Source organism: Somniosus microcephalus, chromosome 3, assembly GCF_052327205.1.
Source record: "Somniosus microcephalus isolate GS21.2 chromosome 3, FLI_Smic_1.0, whole genome shotgun sequence".
NCBI lineage: Eukaryota > Metazoa > Chordata > Chondrichthyes > Squaliformes > Somniosidae > Somniosus > Somniosus microcephalus.
The window spans coordinates 368,379,305-368,398,066 of record NC_140989.1 but is presented as its reverse complement, the minus strand read 5'-3'; the positions used below and the strand labels follow the sequence as shown (position 1 = coordinate 368,398,066).

The 18,762-nt window shown below is 47.9% G+C and overlaps 1 protein-coding gene across 1 annotated transcript in view; it reads right to left on the bottom strand.

Annotated features, from left to right (window-relative positions):
- LOC147122418 (choline transporter-like protein 5) overlaps positions 1-18,762 on the bottom strand; it is a 248,011-nt gene that overhangs the window by 60,767 nt on the left and 168,482 nt on the right. The window contains exons 11-15 of the mRNA XM_085983554.1: positions 17,990-18,121; positions 14,388-14,487; positions 12,636-12,728; positions 11,733-11,820; positions 5,379-5,641 (exon numbers count right to left, since the gene is read on the bottom strand). Coding sequence (XP_085839680.1) covers positions 5,379-5,641; positions 11,733-11,820; positions 12,636-12,728; positions 14,388-14,487; positions 17,990-18,121 — 676 coding nt within the window. The remainder of the gene's footprint in view (positions 1-5,378; positions 5,642-11,732; positions 11,821-12,635; positions 12,729-14,387; positions 14,488-17,989; positions 18,122-18,762) is intronic.

Here is an 18,762-nt window from a genome sequence, read left to right as displayed (position 1 = left end):
CAGCTTCTCTAGTCTATCAATGTAACTGAAGTCCCTCATCCCTGGAATCATTCTTGTAAATCTTTTCTGCACCCTCTCCAAGGCCTTCACATCCTTCCTAAAGTGCGGTGCCCAGAATTGAGGCCGAACCAGTGTTTTATAAAGATTCATCATAACTTCCTTGCTTTTGTACTCTATATAGGGCTAGATTGTCGGGGAGCCGTCAGGCGGGGTTTCAGGCGTGTGGGGGGGGGAAAATCCCGACTTTGGGGGTCCCGACACCATCCCACCCAAAACCCTGCCCCACGTAAGTTTCAGGGGCGGCGGGTACCTGCCCCGCACTGGGACCCGCCGAAACCAGGCGGGAAGGGATTAGTGCCAATTAACTGCCTGTTAACAGGTAGTTAACAGGCAGTTTTTAGCCTAATCCCCATTTTGAGGGGTTTCGTGTGGGTTTCCCGACGGCTCCAAACCACACCAGGTTGGAGCGGCGGGCCGTCGGGTTGAATGAGTTGGAGGGGTCGCGATGTCGGCGCTCAGGTGAGTAATGGGTGCATGAGTGTAAAGGTAAGTGTGTTTGGTGTGTCTAAACCAGCCCACCGAATTTCTAGGCCCTAAGGCCCTAGGCTTAGGGACTCATCTTAGAAATCAGACTGTCAGTGTTTCACAGCTTCAAACAGCTGTAAAACACTGATATTTCATCTGCCAGAAATCTTGACAGATGAAATTTCAGTCTGTGACATCACCTGTTGCCAGGTGGCCCTTAATTGGCCTGCTGAGCCCACTGGGCGGGCTCAACAAGGTCAATCAAGGGAAAATCGCGCGGATTGGCCGGACGTCGAAGTAGGCGGGTCAGAAACCCGAAAGGGGAAGTCCTGCCTTCTTCCCGACAGGTTCGACAAAATCGACCCCCATGCCTCTCTTCATGAAGCCCAGGATCCCGTATGCTTCTTTAACCGCTGTCTCAACCTGCCCTGCCACCTTCAACGATTTGTGCACACATACCCCCAGGTCTCTCTGTTCATGCATCACCTTTGGATCGGACCCTTTAGTTTATATTTCCTCTCCTCATTCTTCCTATCAAAATGTATCACTTTGCACTTTTCTGTGTTAAATTTCATCTGCCACGTGTCCGCCCATTTCACCAGCCTGTCTATGTCTTCCTGAAGTCTATCACTCTCCTCCTCACTGTTCACTATACTTCCAAGTTTTGTGTCATCTGCAAATTTGAAAATTGTGCCCTGTATACCCAAGTCCAAGTCATTAATATATATCAAGAAAAGCAGTGGTCCTAGAACCGACCCCTGGGGAACACCACTGTAAACCTCCCTCCAGTCCAATAAACAACCGTTCACCACTGCTCTCTGTTTCCTGCCACTGAGCCAAGTCCGTATCCATAGGCTTCAACTTTGCTGGAAGCCTATTGTGTGGCACTTTGTCAAACGCCTTCTGGAAATCCATGTACACCACGTCAACCGCATTACCCTCATCAACCCTCTCTGTTACCTCATCAAAAAACTCAACCAAGTTAGTTAAACATGATTTGCCTTTAACAAATCCGTACTGGCTTTCCTTAATTAATCCATACTTGTCCAAGTGACTGTTAATTTTGTCCCTGATTATCGTTTCCAAGAGCTTCCCCACTACCGAGGTTAAACTGACTGGCCTGTAGTTGCTGGGTTTATCTTTACACCCTTTTTTGAACAAGGGTGTAACATTTGCAATTCTCCAGTCCTCTGGCACCACCCCCGTGTCTAAGGAGGATTGGAAGATTAGGGCCAGTACCTCCGCGATTTCTTCCTTGACCTCGCTCAGCATCCTAGGATGCATCCCATCCGCTCCTGGTGACTTATCTACTTCCAAGTAGAGCCAGCCTTTCTAGTACCTCTATCAATTTTTATCCCATCCAGTATCTCCGCTACCTCCCCCTTCACCATATCTATGGCAGCATCTTCTTCCTTGGTGAAGACAGATGCAAAATACTCATTTAGTACCTCAGCCATGCCCTCTGCCTCTATGCGTAGGTCTCCTTTTTATGTCTAATCGGCCCCACCCCTCCTCTTACTACCCGTTTACTATTCATATGCCTATACAAGACTTTTGAATTCCCTTTAATGTTAGCTACCAATCTATTCTTATACTCTCTCTTTGTCCCACTTATTTTTTTTTTCAATTCCCCTCTGAACTTTCTATATTCAGCCTGATTCTCACATATTCTCAACCTGACCAATAGGTGCTCCTTTTCCACTTCATCTTACTCTCTGTCTCTTTCGTAATCCAGGGAACTCTGGCTTTAGTTGCTTTACCTTTCCCCTTCGTGGGAATGTACCTCGACTGTACCCGAACTATCTCCTCTTTAAAGGCAGCCCATTGATTGATTACAGTTTTGTCTGCCAATCTTTGATTCCAATTTACCCGGGCCAGATCCATTCTCAACCCACTGAAATTTGCCTTCCTCCAATTCAGTATTTTTACTCTAGATTGCTCCCTGTCCTTTTCCATAACTAGTTTAAACCTTATCATATTATGATCACTGTTCCCTAAATGTTCCCCTACTGACACTTGCTCCACCTGACCCACCTCAATCCCCAGAACCAGATCCAGCAATGCCTCCTCCCTCGTTGGGCCGGAAACGTTCTGATCAAGAAAGTTCTCCTGAACACACTTCAGAAATTCTTCCCCCTCTCTGCCCTTTACACTATTACTAACCCAGTCTATATTAGGATAGTTGAAGTCCCCCATTGTCACTACTCTACAGTTCTTGCACCTCTCTGTAATTTCCCTGCAGATTTGTATCCTTCCCACTAGTTGGTGGCCTATAGAATACACCTAATAGTGTAATGGCACCTCTATTATTTCTTAACTCTAACCGAATAGATTCTGCCCTTTACCCCACCTCCTTTCTTTCCTTCCCTATCTTTCCTGAACACCTTATATCCAGGAATATTTAAAACCCAATCCTGCCCTTTTTTGAGCCAGGTCTCCGTTATCGCCACAACATCATATTCCCATGTGACTATTTGCACCTGCAGCTCACCAACCTTATTTACCACACTTTGTGCATTCACACATGCACTGTAAACCGGTCTTAGACCTTCTTGTATTCTCTCTTAGTCTGACCCCAGCTAATACTGTGCTATTTCTTATTCTAGTGCTCTCCTTCTCTCCCAATCCTTTATGCACTTTGTTTCTCCTTTCTAATGCTACATCCTGCTGCCCATCCCCCTGGCAAATTAGTTTAAACTCTCCCCAACAGCATGAGCAAACCCCCCCGCGAGGACATTGGTCCCGGCTCTGTTGAGGTGCAACCCGTCCGGCCTGTACAGGTCCCACCTCCCCCAGAAACGGTCCCAATGCCTCAGGAATCTAAAGCCCTCCCTCCTGCACCATCTCTCCAGCCACGCATTCATCTGCTCTATCCTCCTATTTCTATACTCACTAGCGCATGGCACAGGGAGTAATCCGGAGATTACTACCTTTGAGGTCCTGCTTTATAATCTCTTTCCTAGCTCCCTAAAATCTGCCTGCAGGACCTCATCCCTCTTTCTACCTATGTCATTGGTACCGATATGGACCACGACCTCTGGATGCTCACCCTCCCCCCTCAGAATGTTCTGCAGGCACTCGGTGACACCCTTAGCCCTGGCACCAGGGAGGCAACATACCATCCTGGAATCACATCTGTGGCCGCAGAAATGCCTGTCTGTTCCCCTAACTATTGAATCCCCTACCACTATTGCCATCCCGATCTTCCTCCTCCTCCCCTGTACAGCTGAGCCACCCGTGGTGCCGTGAACTTGGCTCTGGCTGCACTCCCCAGAGGTACCATCGCCCTCACCGGTATACTGGCTGGAGAGCGCTATGCATTCAGGGGACTCCTGCACCACATGCCTGGTCCTCTTTGTCCTTCCGACAATCACCCATTCCCTCTCTGCCTGCACACGCTTACGCTGCGGGGTGACCACCTCTGCGAAATTCAGCTTCAGCGCTCCGAGAGGGAAGTGGCGTGCTAAATCAAGCGCTAGCCACTTCTCTCAGGGCCGTAAGTCCGAGAGTGGGGCGGGAGCGGCAGAGCGCGGAACAATTTCGAGCGCCATTCATCACAGAGGCTGCGCCCCTTGCTTTAAGGGGAAGGGCCATTGATGCTGCACAAGCTGGTTTTCCTCAGGTCTGTTTTGTAAGGCGACTGCCATTACAGCCCAAACACTCTCTCAAAGTGGAGGATTCGGACACCTCGCACCAATGAAACATTAGAAACTTCGCGCAGGCACCGGACTGGCGCAAATAATAAAGGTTGCGCGAGCTAAAAAACATTCCCTTTAATTACCGCTCCCCAGCAGCCGGCCGAGTTCACAGTGTCTCCTCTCGCTGGCCTTGTCGGCGCAAGGCGATAAAGCGGGGGTGTGTGAGGGGGGGGGGGCGCGAGAGTCCATTTCCCATCCGGGGCGATAACGGGGGCGCCACGCAGTTTATGACGTCACGATCTGCGAGACGCTAGCGGCCCGGGCGCTAAGAGTTAGCGGCAGCGCTAAACTGGCACTGATGTTCGCGGGCATCGTGGGCTTCGCCCCACCCAGGCGCTAACCCCTTAGCGCCCCCGACAGGCACTAACGAGAGGCGCTAACGTACCAAATTTCACAGCCTAAGACTCGTAAAAGTTGGGCCTACCTTTATCTCCGGCCGCTTCTCTCGCTCTTAGTTTATGTCTTCATTCACACGATTATTTATAGTTATATTAATTATTTTATCTAGTTAAGTTACAGAGAATAAAACATTCATACTCACCCACCAATCACCTACCCGCAGTCCTGTGACGTCACTCCTTGGTTTTGCAGTTCTTTTGGAATTCACCAGATTTGTATCATCATCATCCCCTCCCCCCCACCACCCCCCCTCCCCCCCACCTCCTCGCCCTCTCCCCCCTCCTCCTCCTTCCCTCCTCCCCCTCCTCCTCCTCCTCCTCCTCCTCCCTCTCCTCCTCCTCCCCTCCCTCCTCTTCCTCCCTCCCCCCACTTCCCTCCCCCTGCCCCTCAGCCCCTCCTCCTCCCCATCCTCCTCTCCCCCTCCTCCTCCCTCCCTCCCCCTCTGCCCCTCCTCCTCCTCTTCCTCCTCCTCCCCTCCTCCTCCTCTCCCTCCCCTCCCCCCTCCCCCTCCGCCCCTCCTCCTCCTCCTCCTCTTCCTCCTCCTCCCCTCCTCCTCCTCTCCCTCCCCCCTCCTCCTCCTCCCTCCTCCTCCGCTGCTGCCGACTCCTCGCAGGTCATGTAGAAGATCAGCCGTGATCTTATTGAATGGGGGAGCAGGCTCGAGGGGCCGAATGATCTACTCCTGCCCCTAACTCCTATGTTCCTATATTTAGAAGGGGTTTGCAGTGGTGAGGGTTTTTTTTTTGACGTTCTTACCTCAGGGAACGACCAAACGAAGCCAGCAGAGGGAACGGCGGCATGTCCGCCGGCTTCTTGAAGGCCCAGTAATAGGCGGCGAAGGCACCGGCCAGCGTGCACTGCCCCAGCGCGATGGCGAAATTCACCAACCACAGGAAGACAAAGAGGTTGCAGATTTGAAGGATGAAGATGTACTTGTGGTAAACGCTCTCGCCGCCGTAGAAAGCGAAGGCACACTGAGCGCCCGGACACAACTTGGTGACGTTGCTGGTGTTAAATATCTGTTGGGGAAAGAAAGGAACCAGGTCGTCAGCTTTCAAATTTCTCATCACGCTTAGAAAATAAGCCCATTTATTTCGTCATTCATTCAGGAAGTGGGGGCATCGCTGGCACGGCCAGCATTTATTGCCCATCCCCAGTTGCCCTGAGAAGGTGGGGGTGGGCCTTCTTCTTGAACTGCTGGGAGCGGGTTTGATACAAACTGAGGGTCTCGCTCGGCCACTTCAGAGGGCAGTTCAGAGTCAAACAGGTTGGTGTGGGACTGGAGTCACCTATAGGCCCAGACCGGGTAAGGACGGCAGGTTTCCTTCCCTAAAGGACATCAGTGAACCAGTTGGGTCTTTACAACAATCCAACAGCTTCATGGTCACTTTTACTGAGACCGGCTTTTTATTTCCAGATATTTTTAAAAACTGAATTCTAAATTCTCAAACTGAGACGATCGGAGATCTGAGCTCACGTTCTCTGGACCAGTCCAGCTCACCAATCTCACCAATACCGCGCCACCATACCCCATATGCATTACTGTTCAAGATGAACATTCGAACGGGGCGCAACCATTCCTAACGCTGCTAGAAGCGACGGTAGGTGTAGCTCTTTTGTTTGCTGGGGATGGGGCGAAGGCGGTTGCTTGGTTACACTGAACAGACAACACGGCCCATTGCAATCTCCGTTATCTTCATACAAACATAGAAACATAGAAGATAGGAGCAGGAGTAGGCCATTCGGCCCCTTGAGCCTGTTCCGCCATTCAATGAGATCATGGCTGATCATCCAAATTCAGTACCCTGTCCCTGCCTTCTCCCCATATCCCTTGATCCCTTTAGCCTTAAGAAATATATCCAACTCCTTCTTGAATATATTTAATGAATTGGCCTCAACGGCCTTCTGTGGTAGAGAATTCCACAGGTTCACCACTCTCTGGGTGAAGAAATTCCTCCTCATCTCTGTCCTAAATGGCTTAGCCCTTATCTTTAGACTGTGACCCCTGGTTCTGGACTCCCCGGCCATCTGGAACATCCTTCCTGCATCTAGTCTGTCTAGTCCTGTTAGTTCATGCGTCCTCCACAAGAGAATGGGATTCAGAATTCCCATGCTGGCAAGTCAAGATCCCCTTTGAGGTGCCCACTGACACAACGCCAGTTTTACACTCCCCCCCACCCACCCCCCGCCAGCGCCAAGTGGAAAATCCACCCCATTTAGTTTTTGGCAGAGAGTCCATCAGCTTCGTTCCCAGTGTCGCGACAGACGCGGTCAACTACAGGAGGGGAGACCTTAGAGAACATGACTAAAGGAAGTCACTCAACGAATGGCATGGGGAACATAGGCAGAGGTTTTCCTGGAGATTTCTTGCAGCAGAGAGAAGGTTAAGGGGAGATTTAATCGAGGTGTTTAAAATCATGAAGGGGTTGATAGAGTTTTGTTTTTATTCGTTCGTGGGGTGTAGGTGTCGCTGGCAAGGCCGGCATATTGGGGCAGAAATTCGGGTCGGGGGCTTGCCGCGCGTGCAAGCCCCCGATCTGCACTTACCCGACGCGCCGGCCGTTGAGCTTCAGGGACGCCTGGAATTGCTGTTTTAAAATGTTGACTCCCGGGCAGCGTCTGACGTCACGCCGCCCAGGAGTGCAGCCAGCGCGAAGCCTGGAGCGCGCAGTGCAAGTGAGACACGCCCCTTGAGGTCTCAGTTTAATAGGACACGCCCCCAATGTTTCTCACAAGCTGCAAAGCATTTTTCCATGTAGAGCAGCATTTTAAATAGGTTTTTGGTATTTTTATGAAGCTTTTGGTAACTTTTATAAACTTTTAAAAACGTTTACATTATTTTGAAGAATCTGAAGTAGTTTTAAACAGAATTAAAGCAATTTAAAGACTTTTAAAAGCCCTGAAAGAATTTTTTTCATTCCATTTATTTATTTAGCAACGTCGTCGTCATCCGTGTCTTCACACTGTTCCCTTTGGGGAACTGTATGAAGTGGTGGAAGGATTTATGGCCGTGATTAACGCTCCTTCCGTGACCGTAACCATCTTTGTACCAGCCATTAGGGTGGTTAGTCCTATGGGGGGAGGGTTTTACGGGCTCCCACAAGCTATACGAGGAGGGGGGCCACCCACACCCACGGACGCAAATATCCCACTGGATGTCAACCCAGAATTTAGAGCCGGAGCTCCGACTCCACTTGCCGGGACTGTCTGGAGCGGGGTTCGAAACTCTACCCCGTCTGGCCCAGCGGCGGGGATCCTACCGCTACGCCAAAGGCCCACTCCGATTAGCAACGTGAAATGGCTGGAATGAGCACAATTCACGGCATTAAAAGAACTCACAATTGAACTGATGATGACCTCAGCAATCTCCTCAACGAGGTGGAGGCGCAGCGCCTGCTCATCATTGGTAATGAGAAGTCCAAGGCGCCACAAAAAGGACAGATGATAGCTTGGTCTTTCAAGTGGCAGCATAGGGCTCCAGTCACGGGGAGGGAAAAGGCGCAGGAAACGTATGGGTGTCACCTTTTGCGCGGAGTGGGCCTTTTGCGTAGCGGTAAGCATCCCCGCTGCTGGGCCAGAAGGAGTAGGGTTTCGAACCCCGCTCCAGACAGTCCCGGCAAGTGGAGTCGGAGCTCCAACTATAAATTCTGGGTGGACATCCAGCGGGATACTTGCGTCCGCAGGTGTGGGTGGCCCCCCCCCTCAGATGGGTTGTGGGAGCCCGTAAAACCCTCACGCCATAGGACTAACCACCCTAATGGCTGGTATGAAGATGGTTATGGTCACGGAACGACGTTAACGTGGCCAGAAATCCTTCCACCACTTCATACAGTTCCCGAAAGGGAACAGTGTGAGGATACGTACGACGATGACCTCTTGCGCAATGCACCTCCTTGGACCCTCAGTCGCAGATGCGAGGGGGCAAATCGTGCAATTGTTAAATTTTTCATTTTATTGACATGTAAAATGTTGGCCCAGTAATTCCGTTCCAAACGCGTGAGTACGGTCGGGGTACTCACGCGTCTGGCCGGAGGAAATGCCGGTTTTCAGCATGCACAGCGCATGCGGGGAAAACTGGCATTTCCTGTCCTCTGAACGAAGGGGTTCAGAGGCACAGCGCGTGCGACTGCACAGGCAGCGCTGTGCGCAGTAAAATTCGCCGGTTTCATTCATGCTTTCAGTGAGGTTAAGTCCTTACAACTTACACATGAAAAAAGCATGAGTACAGTTGCTCCAGAGGCTGCGGAGGAAGATATATTTTATCATGGAGCTTCTGAAAGGCAATATTTTTGTTTGGGAAAGGGAGGAAAGTTATTTTAAGAAATGCTGAGGTAAGTTTTAAAGTTTATTTTTGTTTTTTAAAACGGGTTTTCAGTACTGTAGGTAGAAGGAGCAATTGTGGCTATGTGAATTGAATTTGCTGTGTTTATTAAATGTGAAAATGACTCCAACATTTTTAAAGAAAGAAACTTTTCATCAGTAATATATTCTTTTAAGTAATTATGTATGTATGTCTGTATATAGTCCTTTGTGTATATGTATATATATATTCCTTTACTTATGTGTATGAATGTATGTATTTAATTATGACTTTCAGAGAAAGTAACTTATTGGAAAATCATAAATTAAAGAATATATTACTGATGAACAGTTTCTTTCTTAAAAATGTTGGAAATGTTACATTACTCATTTTAGAACAGTCATTTTCACATTAAACACAGCAAATTCAATTCACACAGCCACAATTGCTCCTTCTACCTACAGTACTGAAAACCTGTTTTAAAAAAAAAAATTAAACTTTAAAACTTACCTCATCATTTCTTAAAATAACTTTCCTCCCTTTCCCAAACAAAAATATTGCCCTTCAGAAGCTCCACGATAAAATATATCTTCCTCCGCAGCCTCTGGAGCAACTTTACACATGCTTTTTTCACGTGTAAGTTGTAGGGACTTAACCTCACTGAGTCCATGAATGAAATCGACGAAGTTCACTGCGCACGCGCTGCCTGTGCAGTCGCACGCGCTGTGCCTCTGAACCCCTTCGTTCAGAGGACAGGAAATGCCAGTTTTCTCCGCATGCGCTGTGCATGCTGAAAACCGGCATTTCCTCCGGCCAGACACGTGAGTACCCCGACCGTACTCACGCGTTTGGAACGGAATTACTGGGCCATTATTGCCCATCCCTAGTTGCCCTCGAGAAGGTGGTGGTGAGCCGCCGCCTTGAACCGCTGCAGTCCGTGTGGTGAAGGTGCTCCCACAGTGCTGTTAGGGAGGGAGTTCCAGGATTTTGACCCAGCGACGATGAAGGAACGGCCGATATACTTCCAAGTCAGGATGGTGCGTGACTCGGAGGGGAACTTGGAGGTGGTGGTGTTCCCATGCGCCGGCTGCCCTTGTCCTTCTAGGTGGAAGAGGTCGTGGGTTTGGGAGGTGCTGCCGAAGAAGCCTTGGCGAGTTGCTGCAGTGCATCTTGTGGATGGTCCACACTGCAGATAGGGAGAAACTGTTTCCAGTGGCTGAAGGGTCAGTAACCAAAGGACACAGGCTCAAGATAATTGGCAAAAGATGTAGAGGGGGAGGCAAAGGAATTTTTATTTTACACAGCGAGTTGTTGTGATCTGGAACGCGCTGCCTGAAATGGTGGTGGAAGCAGATTCAATAGTAACTTTCAAAAGAGAATTGGATATAAAGCTTGAAAAATAAATAAATCTGGAATTAAAAAGCTGGTCTCAGTAAGAAGTGGCCATGAAGCTTTACGTACAGAGGAGATTCACGAGGATGTTGCCTGGGCTGGGGAATTTTAGCTATGAGGAAAGATTGGATAGGCTGTGGTTGTTTTCTTTGGAACAGAGGCTGAGGGGAGACCTTATTGAGGTGTATAAAATTATGAGGGGCCTAGATAGAGTGGATAGGAAGGACCTATTTCCCTTAGCAGAGGGGTCAATAACTAGGGGGCAGAGATTTAATGTAATTAGTAGGAGGTTTAGAGGGGATTTGAGGAGAAATTTCTTCACCCAGAGGGTGGTGGGGGTCTGGAACTCACTGCCTGAAAGGGTGGTCGAGGCAGAAACCCTCATCACATTTAAAAGGTACTTTGATATGCACTTGAAGTGCTGTAACCTGCAGGGCTACGGACCAAGAGCTGGAAAGTGGGATTAGGCTGGAGAGCTCTTTGTCGGTCGGCACGGACACGATGGGCCGAATGGCCTCCTTCTGTGCTGTAAATTTCTATGATTCTATGAAGCTGTCATAAAAAACCAACGGGTTCACTGATGTCCTTTAGGGAAGGAAACCTGCCGTCCTTACCCAGTCTGGGCCTATTGTGACTCCAATGTGGTTAATGTGGACCAGAAACTTAACTGGACCAGCCACATAAATACTGTGGGAACAAGAGCAGGTCAGAGGCTGGGTATTCTGCGGCGAGTGTCTCACCTCCTGACTCCCCAAAGCCTTTCCACCATCTACAAGGCACAAGTAAGGAGTGTGATGGAATACACTCCACTTGCCTGGATGAGTGCAGCTCCAACAACACTCAAGAAGCTCGATACCATCCAGGACAAAGCAGCCCACTTGATTGGTACCCCATCCACCACCTTAAACATTCACTCCCTCCACCACCGGCGTACCGTGGCTGCAGTGTGTACCATCTACAAGATGCACTGCAGCAACTCGCCAAGGCTTCTTCAGCAGCACCTCCCAAACCCGCGACCCCTACCACCTCGAAAGACAAGGGCAGCAGGCGCATGGGAACACCACCACCTCCAAGTTCCCCTCCAAGTCACACACCACCCTGACTTGGAAATATATCGCCGATCCTTCATTGTCGCTGGGTCAAAATCCTGGAACTCCCTCCCTAACAGCACTGTGGGAGCACCTTCACCACACGGACTGCAGTGGTTCAAGAAGGCGGCTCACCACCACCTTTTCGAGGGCAATTAGGGATGGGCAATAAATGCTGGCCTTGCCAGCGACGCCCACATCCCAGGAACAACGAAAAAAAACTCTTAACTGCTCCCTGACGTTTACCTAGCAAGTCATGCAGTTGTGTCGAGTACATATCCAAATCCCTCCATTTCCAACACGTACACGAGCTGTAACCGGGATGCTTACCTCAGGATTACATGTTCTATTTGCATATATACAATGACCCTGATTGATCATCACTTTGTAGACAGCCTCCCCGGATGTTGACAGAAATCTGCATATTTCACGTTAAAGAATATTTTTTTTCCTCTCTTTTCCTACCGTGTCAATGAGTTGTCAAGCGTTTCAATTTTAAAGCGTAATAATAGAAATCTGACAGAGGTACATTAAGCATATCCTAGAATCGTACAGCGCTGAAGGAGGCTGTTCGGCCCATCATGCCTGTGCCGGCTCTTTGAAGGAGCTCTCCAATTAGTCCCACTCCCCCCTGCTCTTTCCCCACAGCCCTGCAATTTTCCCCTTCAAGTATTTCTCCAATTCCCTTTTGAAAGTTCCTATTGAATCTGCTTCCACCGCCCTTTCAGGCAGCGCATTCCAGATCACAACAACTCGCTGTGTAAAAACATTCTCCTCATCTCCCCTCTGGTTCTTTTGCCAATCACCTTAAATCTGTGTCCTCTGGTTACCGACCCTCCTGCCACTGGAAACAGTTTCTCTTTATTTACTCTATCAAAACCCTTCATAATTTTAAACACCTCTATTAAATCTCCCCTTAACCTTCTCTGCTCTAAGGAGAACAATCCCAGCTTCTCCAGTCTCTCCACATCACTGAAGTCCCTCATCCCTGGTACCATTCCAGTAAATCTCCTCTGCACCCTCTCAAATACAAATTGTACATTTTAACAGCTTTAATAAACACCTCTCCTCAGGCGCCATTAACTACTTTGATTCCTTTTCCGCTGAGCTGAAACGGTCAGCAGATCTTTGGAACTGGAGCCTTACAGGGCAGACCTGATGATAAGCTTTCAGTGCTTAACGTTATGTGACGGGAGATCAGTTGCGACACAGCAGCGTCATCTGAAAGGATACATAGCTGTAACTGCCCAATAGGAAATACAGACAGCTAGGAGCAGGAAGGTGATGATGGGGTAGAATAGAGTGGACATGATATATCCTATGGCCCTGATGATAAAAAACAAACAGTAAAATGCAGTAAACCACCACACTCTATAATAGTCTTACATTTTAATCAAATTATAAATGATCTGAATGCCACAATTACATAGAATTAGCTAGAATTTACAGCAAAGGAACAGGCCATTCGGTCCATCTGGTCCATGCCAGTGTTTATGCTCCACACCAGCCTCCTGCCACCCCTCTTCATCTCATCCCATCAACATATCCTTCTATTCCTTTCTCCCTCGTGTGTTTATTTAGCTTCCTCTTAAATGTATCTCTGCTATTCACCTCAACCACTCCCTGTGGTAGCGAGTTCCACATTCTCACCACTCTCTAGGTAAAGAAGTTTCTCCTGAATTCCCGATTGGATTTATTAGTGACTATCTTATATTTATGGGCAACTTGTCCTGGATTTTTAAATCAGTGTTCAGGAGTTACATCCGCTAAATTCTTACAACAGCCTCGCGGAGTCTGACTAAATAGAGGTATTGAGTACAAAAGTAGAGAAGTTATGCTGAACCTTTATAAAGCACTGGTTAGGCCACAACTGGAGTATTGCGTCCAGTTCTGGTCACCACACTTTAGGAAGGATGTGAAGGCCCTTGAGAGGGTGCAGAGGAGATTTATCAGAATGGTTCTGGGGATGGGGGATCTTAGCTACAGGTTGGAGAAGCTGGATTTGTTTTCATTAGAGCAAAGGAGGTTGAGGGGTGATTTAATAGAGGTGTACAAGATTATGACGGGTTTGGATAGGCTAGACGGGGAAAGGCTGTTCCCACTAGTTGATGGTACAAGGACTGGGGGACACAGATTGAAGGTTTTGGGCAAGAGATACAGGGGGGACGTGAGGAAAAACTTTTTTATGCAGCGAGTGGTGATGACCTGGAACTCGCTGTCGATGGAAGTGGTGGAAGCGGAGACACTCGATGTTTTCAAGGGGAGACTGGATGGGCACTTGAGGGAAATAAACTTGCAGGGCTACGGGGATAGAGCGGGGGAATGGGTCTGACTGGATTGCTCTACAGAGAGCCAGCACGGACTCGCTGGGCTGAATGGCCTCCTTCTGTGCCATTATGACTCTATGACTTGTTATCGGAGGTTCAGGTTCGAGAGGGTGCATTGCTTGTGAGGTAGGAAGGCGGGAATTTACAGGACTTGGAAAGACCATCTCATGTCCAGCAGAACAGTCCCAAAGTTCAAAAACCCAACACTACGGGGCCGATAATGCGGCCCAATCACCAGTTCCTACACACAGGGTGGGATATAACTGAGGGATACATTAGGATATGTTGGAGAGTTAAGTTAGGATATAACAGAGGGTTACGTTTGCATATGTTGGGAGGTTAGGTTAGTGTACATTGGAAGGTTGAGTTAGGATATATTAGAGGGTTAAGTTAGGGTACGATGGAGGGTTAAGTTAGGATATATTGGGGGGATTAAGTTAGAGTATATTGGAGCACAAAGTTAGATTATATTCCAGGGTTATGTTAGGATATGTCGGGAAGGATTAAATTAGAGTATATTTAGCGGGGGAGGGGCGGTATTAGGTTAGGGTACATTTGAGGGTTGCTAGGGTAAGTTGAAAGGTTGTTACGATCATGGAAACACATTGAGCAAGTCTACAACAATTCCGATCCTTAAACATTACCAGTGACCACTTACTTGCTCCCTTCCCTGAGGAGTGCAATTGCAATACAAATTCTTTTCCGTAGGAAAATCAGCATCAGTATGATGATCACTTCAATAATGCAGAGAAAGATCACTGGAAAACAGTAGAGGCCAAGTTTTAAGAATTGTACTTTAAAAGCGTGGATTTTAATAGAATTGTCACTAAGACTGCAGTTACACTGCAATCAGTATCCCTTGTTAATGAGTTGACTATGAAAAGCCAATCGCCAATTCTTGGAAGCTGACATTTAATATTAGAACATAAGAACAAAAGAAATAGGAGCAGGAGTCGGCCATTCGGCCCCTCGAGCCCGCTCCGCCATTCAATAACATAATGGCTGATCATCCACCTCAAGCCCACTTTCCCGCCCGATCTCCATATCCCTTGATTCCTCTAGAGTCCAAAAACCTATCGATCTCAGCCTTGAATATACTCAACGACTGAGCCTCCACAGCCCTCTGGGGTAGAGAATTCCAAAGATTCACCACCCTCTGAGTGAAGAAATTCCTCCTCATCTCAGTTTTAAATGGCCGACCTCTTATCCTGAGACTATGCCCCCTAGTTCTAGACTCCCCAGCCAGGGGGAAACAGCCTCTCAGCATCTACCCCGTTAATCCCCCTCAGGATCTTATATGTTTCAATGATATGACCTCTCATTAGGAGAGTCTGGTTTTAGTATTTATTCTTTGCTGGAAACATTCCACTCGAGCTCCTTGGACCTCTTTGGGCCTTTGGACAGTGTGGTACCACACTAGGCTGGAGTTATATCATAGCCAAGCGTGACATTCTGGCGTGGGTGGAGGACTGGCTCTCTAACAGAAAGCAGGGAGTTGGGATAAATGGTTCGTTCTCAGATTGGCAACCAGTAACTAGTGGTGTTCCGCAGGGGTCAGTGCTGGGTCCCCAACTCTTTACAATCTATATTAACGATTTGGAGGAGGGGACCGAGTGTAACATATCAAAGTTTGCAGATGATACTAAGATGGGACGGAAAGTAGTGAGTGAGGAGGACATAAAAAACCTGCAAAGGGACATAGACAGGCTAAGTAAGTGGGCAGAGAGTTGGCAGATGGAATACAATACTGGAAAGTGTGAGGTTATGCACTTTGGCAGGAAAAATCATAGAGCAAGTTATTATCTTAATGGCAAGAAACTGGAAAGTACTGTAGTACAAAGGGATCTGGGGGTCCTGGTGCACGAAACTCAAAAAGTTAGTATGCAGGTGCAGCAAGTGATTAAGAAGGCCAATGGAATGTTGGCTTTTATTGCTAGGGGGATGGAATATAAAAACAGGGAGGTATTGCTGCAGTTGTACAAGGTATTGGTGAGACCGCACCTGGAATACTGCATACAGTTTTGGTGTCCATACTTAAGAAAAGACATACTTGCTCTCGAGTCAGTACAAAGAAGGTTCACTCGGTTAATCCCGGGGATGAGGGGGTGGTCATATGAGGAGAGGTTGAGTAGATTGGGACTCTACGCATTGGAGTTCAGAAGAATGAGAGGCGATCTTATTGAAACATATAAGATTGTGAAGGGGCTTGATCGGGTGGATGCGGTGAGGATGTTCCCAATGATGGGTGAAACTAGAACTAGGGGGCATAATCTTAAAATAAGGGGCTGCTCATTCAAAACTGAGATGAGGAGAAACTTCTTCACTCAGAGGGTGGTAGGTTTGTGGAATTTGCTGCCCCAGAAAGCTGTGGAAGCTACATCATTAAATAAATTTAAAACAGAAATAGATAGTTTCCTAGAAGTAAAGGGAATTAAGGGTTATGGGCAGCAGGCAGGAAATTGGACATGAGTCTAGGTTCGGAATGGTCATGGCCCTGTGGGTAGTGGAGTGGGCCCAGGGGCCGTGTAGCCTTGTTCTGCTCCTACTGTGTTCTAATTCTGTTAGATTTCAGGAGATGGTTTTATTCCTGTTCCTGGCTGGGGTGGAGATCGCCTTTACAGAAGGTAAGTACTGTAGAAAATATAGGGACAGAGTGATCTCCTGGAAGAATTTCGATTGCCTAGATGGGTCGGAGAGGAATTTCCCAGATTTTTTTCTCCCAAATTGGCCATTGGGTCTTTATCTGGTTTTTCGCCTCTCCCGGGAGATCACATGGGTTCAGGTGGATGCAGAGTGATAGAAGATTTGAGGTTAGGATCAGATCAGCCATGATCTTATTGAATGGTGGAGCAGGCTCGAGGGGCCGATTGGCCTACTCCTGCTCCTATTTCTTATGTTCTTATGAACTTATGACATGCACTCTTGGGAGTAAGAAAAGTCCGATCAGGATCTGACCCCCAGCCGTCTATCCCATCAATGCACTGCCCTCAAGGCGAGATGTCCCACGTGTGGTGTAGGTGATGGAAGCTCTCAGGACCTTGTTCACTCCTGTAATTATTTGACCGCTGGGAGAGATTTGGTAGCAGCCCCCCGGTTCAAACTTTCCCGGCCTCGCTCCTTATCCGTGGGCAGAACATGGGGTGGGGGAGGGAGTGAAATTAGTCTTCAGCTAAAGTGCAAATGGGTGACAGCAAATCGCGGTTTTACACCGTGCCCAATCTTCTTTTCTATTAAAGTCAACTCTCCAACACACCCTAACGTAAGCACCCAATATACCCTAACTTAGCCTCCCAAAGTACCCTAACTTAGCCTCACAATATATCCTAACTCAACTCTCCATCACACCCTAACTCAACCTCCCAATATATCCGAACTTAACCCTCTAACACACCCTAACTCAACCTCCCAATATATCCTAATTCAACTCTCCAACACACCCTAACTCAACCTCACAACATATCCTAACTTAACCCTCTAACACACCCTAACTCAACCTCCCAATATATCCTAACTTAACCCTCTAACACACCCTAACTCAACCTCCCAATATATCCTAATTCAACTCTCCAACACACCCTAACTCAACCTCCCAATATATCCTAACCCAACCCTCTAACACACCCTAACTCAACCTCCCAATATATCCTAACCCAACCCTCTAACACACCCTAACTCAACCTCCCAATATATCCTAACTCAACCCTCTAACACACCCTAACTCAACCTTCCAATATATCCTAACTCAACTCTCCAACACACCCTAACTCAACCTCCCAATATATCCTAACTCAACTCTCCAACACACCCTAACTCAACCTCCCAATATATCCTGACTCAACTCTCCAACACACCCTAACTCAACCTCCCAATATATCCTAATTCAACTCTCCAACACACCCTAACTCAACCTCCCAATATATCCTAACTCAACCCTCCATCGCATCCTAACTCAACCTCCCAATATATCCTAACTCAACTCTCCAACACACCCTAACTCAACCTCCCAATATGTCCTAACTCAACTCTCTAACGCACCCTAACTCACCCGCCCAGTATATCGTAAGTCAAACCTCCAACATAGGCTAACGTAACCGCCCAATATTCCGTAACTCACCTCTCCAACGCACCCTAACTTAATGCCCATTTCATGCTTTGGCCGAAGACCAATTTCACCCCCTTATGTTTCTTCCGAGCGGAAACTTGTTTGCACCGATGTTAAACGTGTAACGTAAACGCCTCCTGAAGCACTTTAAGACTCACTAAAGGCCAGCCACGTCTGCCTGAGCTGCAGATACACCCTGAAGTCCGTCTGGAAGCCAATGTCGTAGATGGCGATGTCACTACCAGGCTTCCCCTTCAGGCTGCTGTACTCCCAGTAACAGTGCCAGATCCCTAAAACCGGCACAAAAGCAGAGGCTTAAAATGACAGACACGACAAAGACAAAAGCAAAATACTGCGGATGCTGGAAATCTGAAATAAAAACAGAGAATGCTGAAAACACTCAGCAGGTCAGGCAGCATCTGTGGAGAGTTAACGTTTCAGGTCGATTACCCTTCGTCAGAACTGGAAAAGGTTAGAGATGGAACAGGTTTTAAGCAAGTGTAGGAGCAGGGAAAGGGGGGAGGGGAGGAAAGAACGAAAGGGAAGGTCTGTGATAGGGTGGAAGGCAGGAGAGATTAAATGACAAAAGGGATGATGGCGCAAGGCAAAAGGAGATGGTAATGGAACAAACAAAAGATGGGTCTAGAGGAGGTGTAAATGGGAATATCAGAATCATCAATAACTGCTGTCTGAAAAAATGGGGTCAGAGGTTATGGTCTGAAATTGTTGAACCCAATGTTGAGACCAGAAGTCTGTAAAGTGCCTAATCGACAGATCCTCATCCTCATCCTCAACCTCATCCTCGAACAGGAAAGAGACATAGGAACAGGAGGAGGCCATTCAGCCTCTCGAGCCAGTTCTGCCATTCAATTAGATCATGGCTGATCTGTATCTTAACTCAATCTACCCACCTTGGTTCCGTAACCTTTAA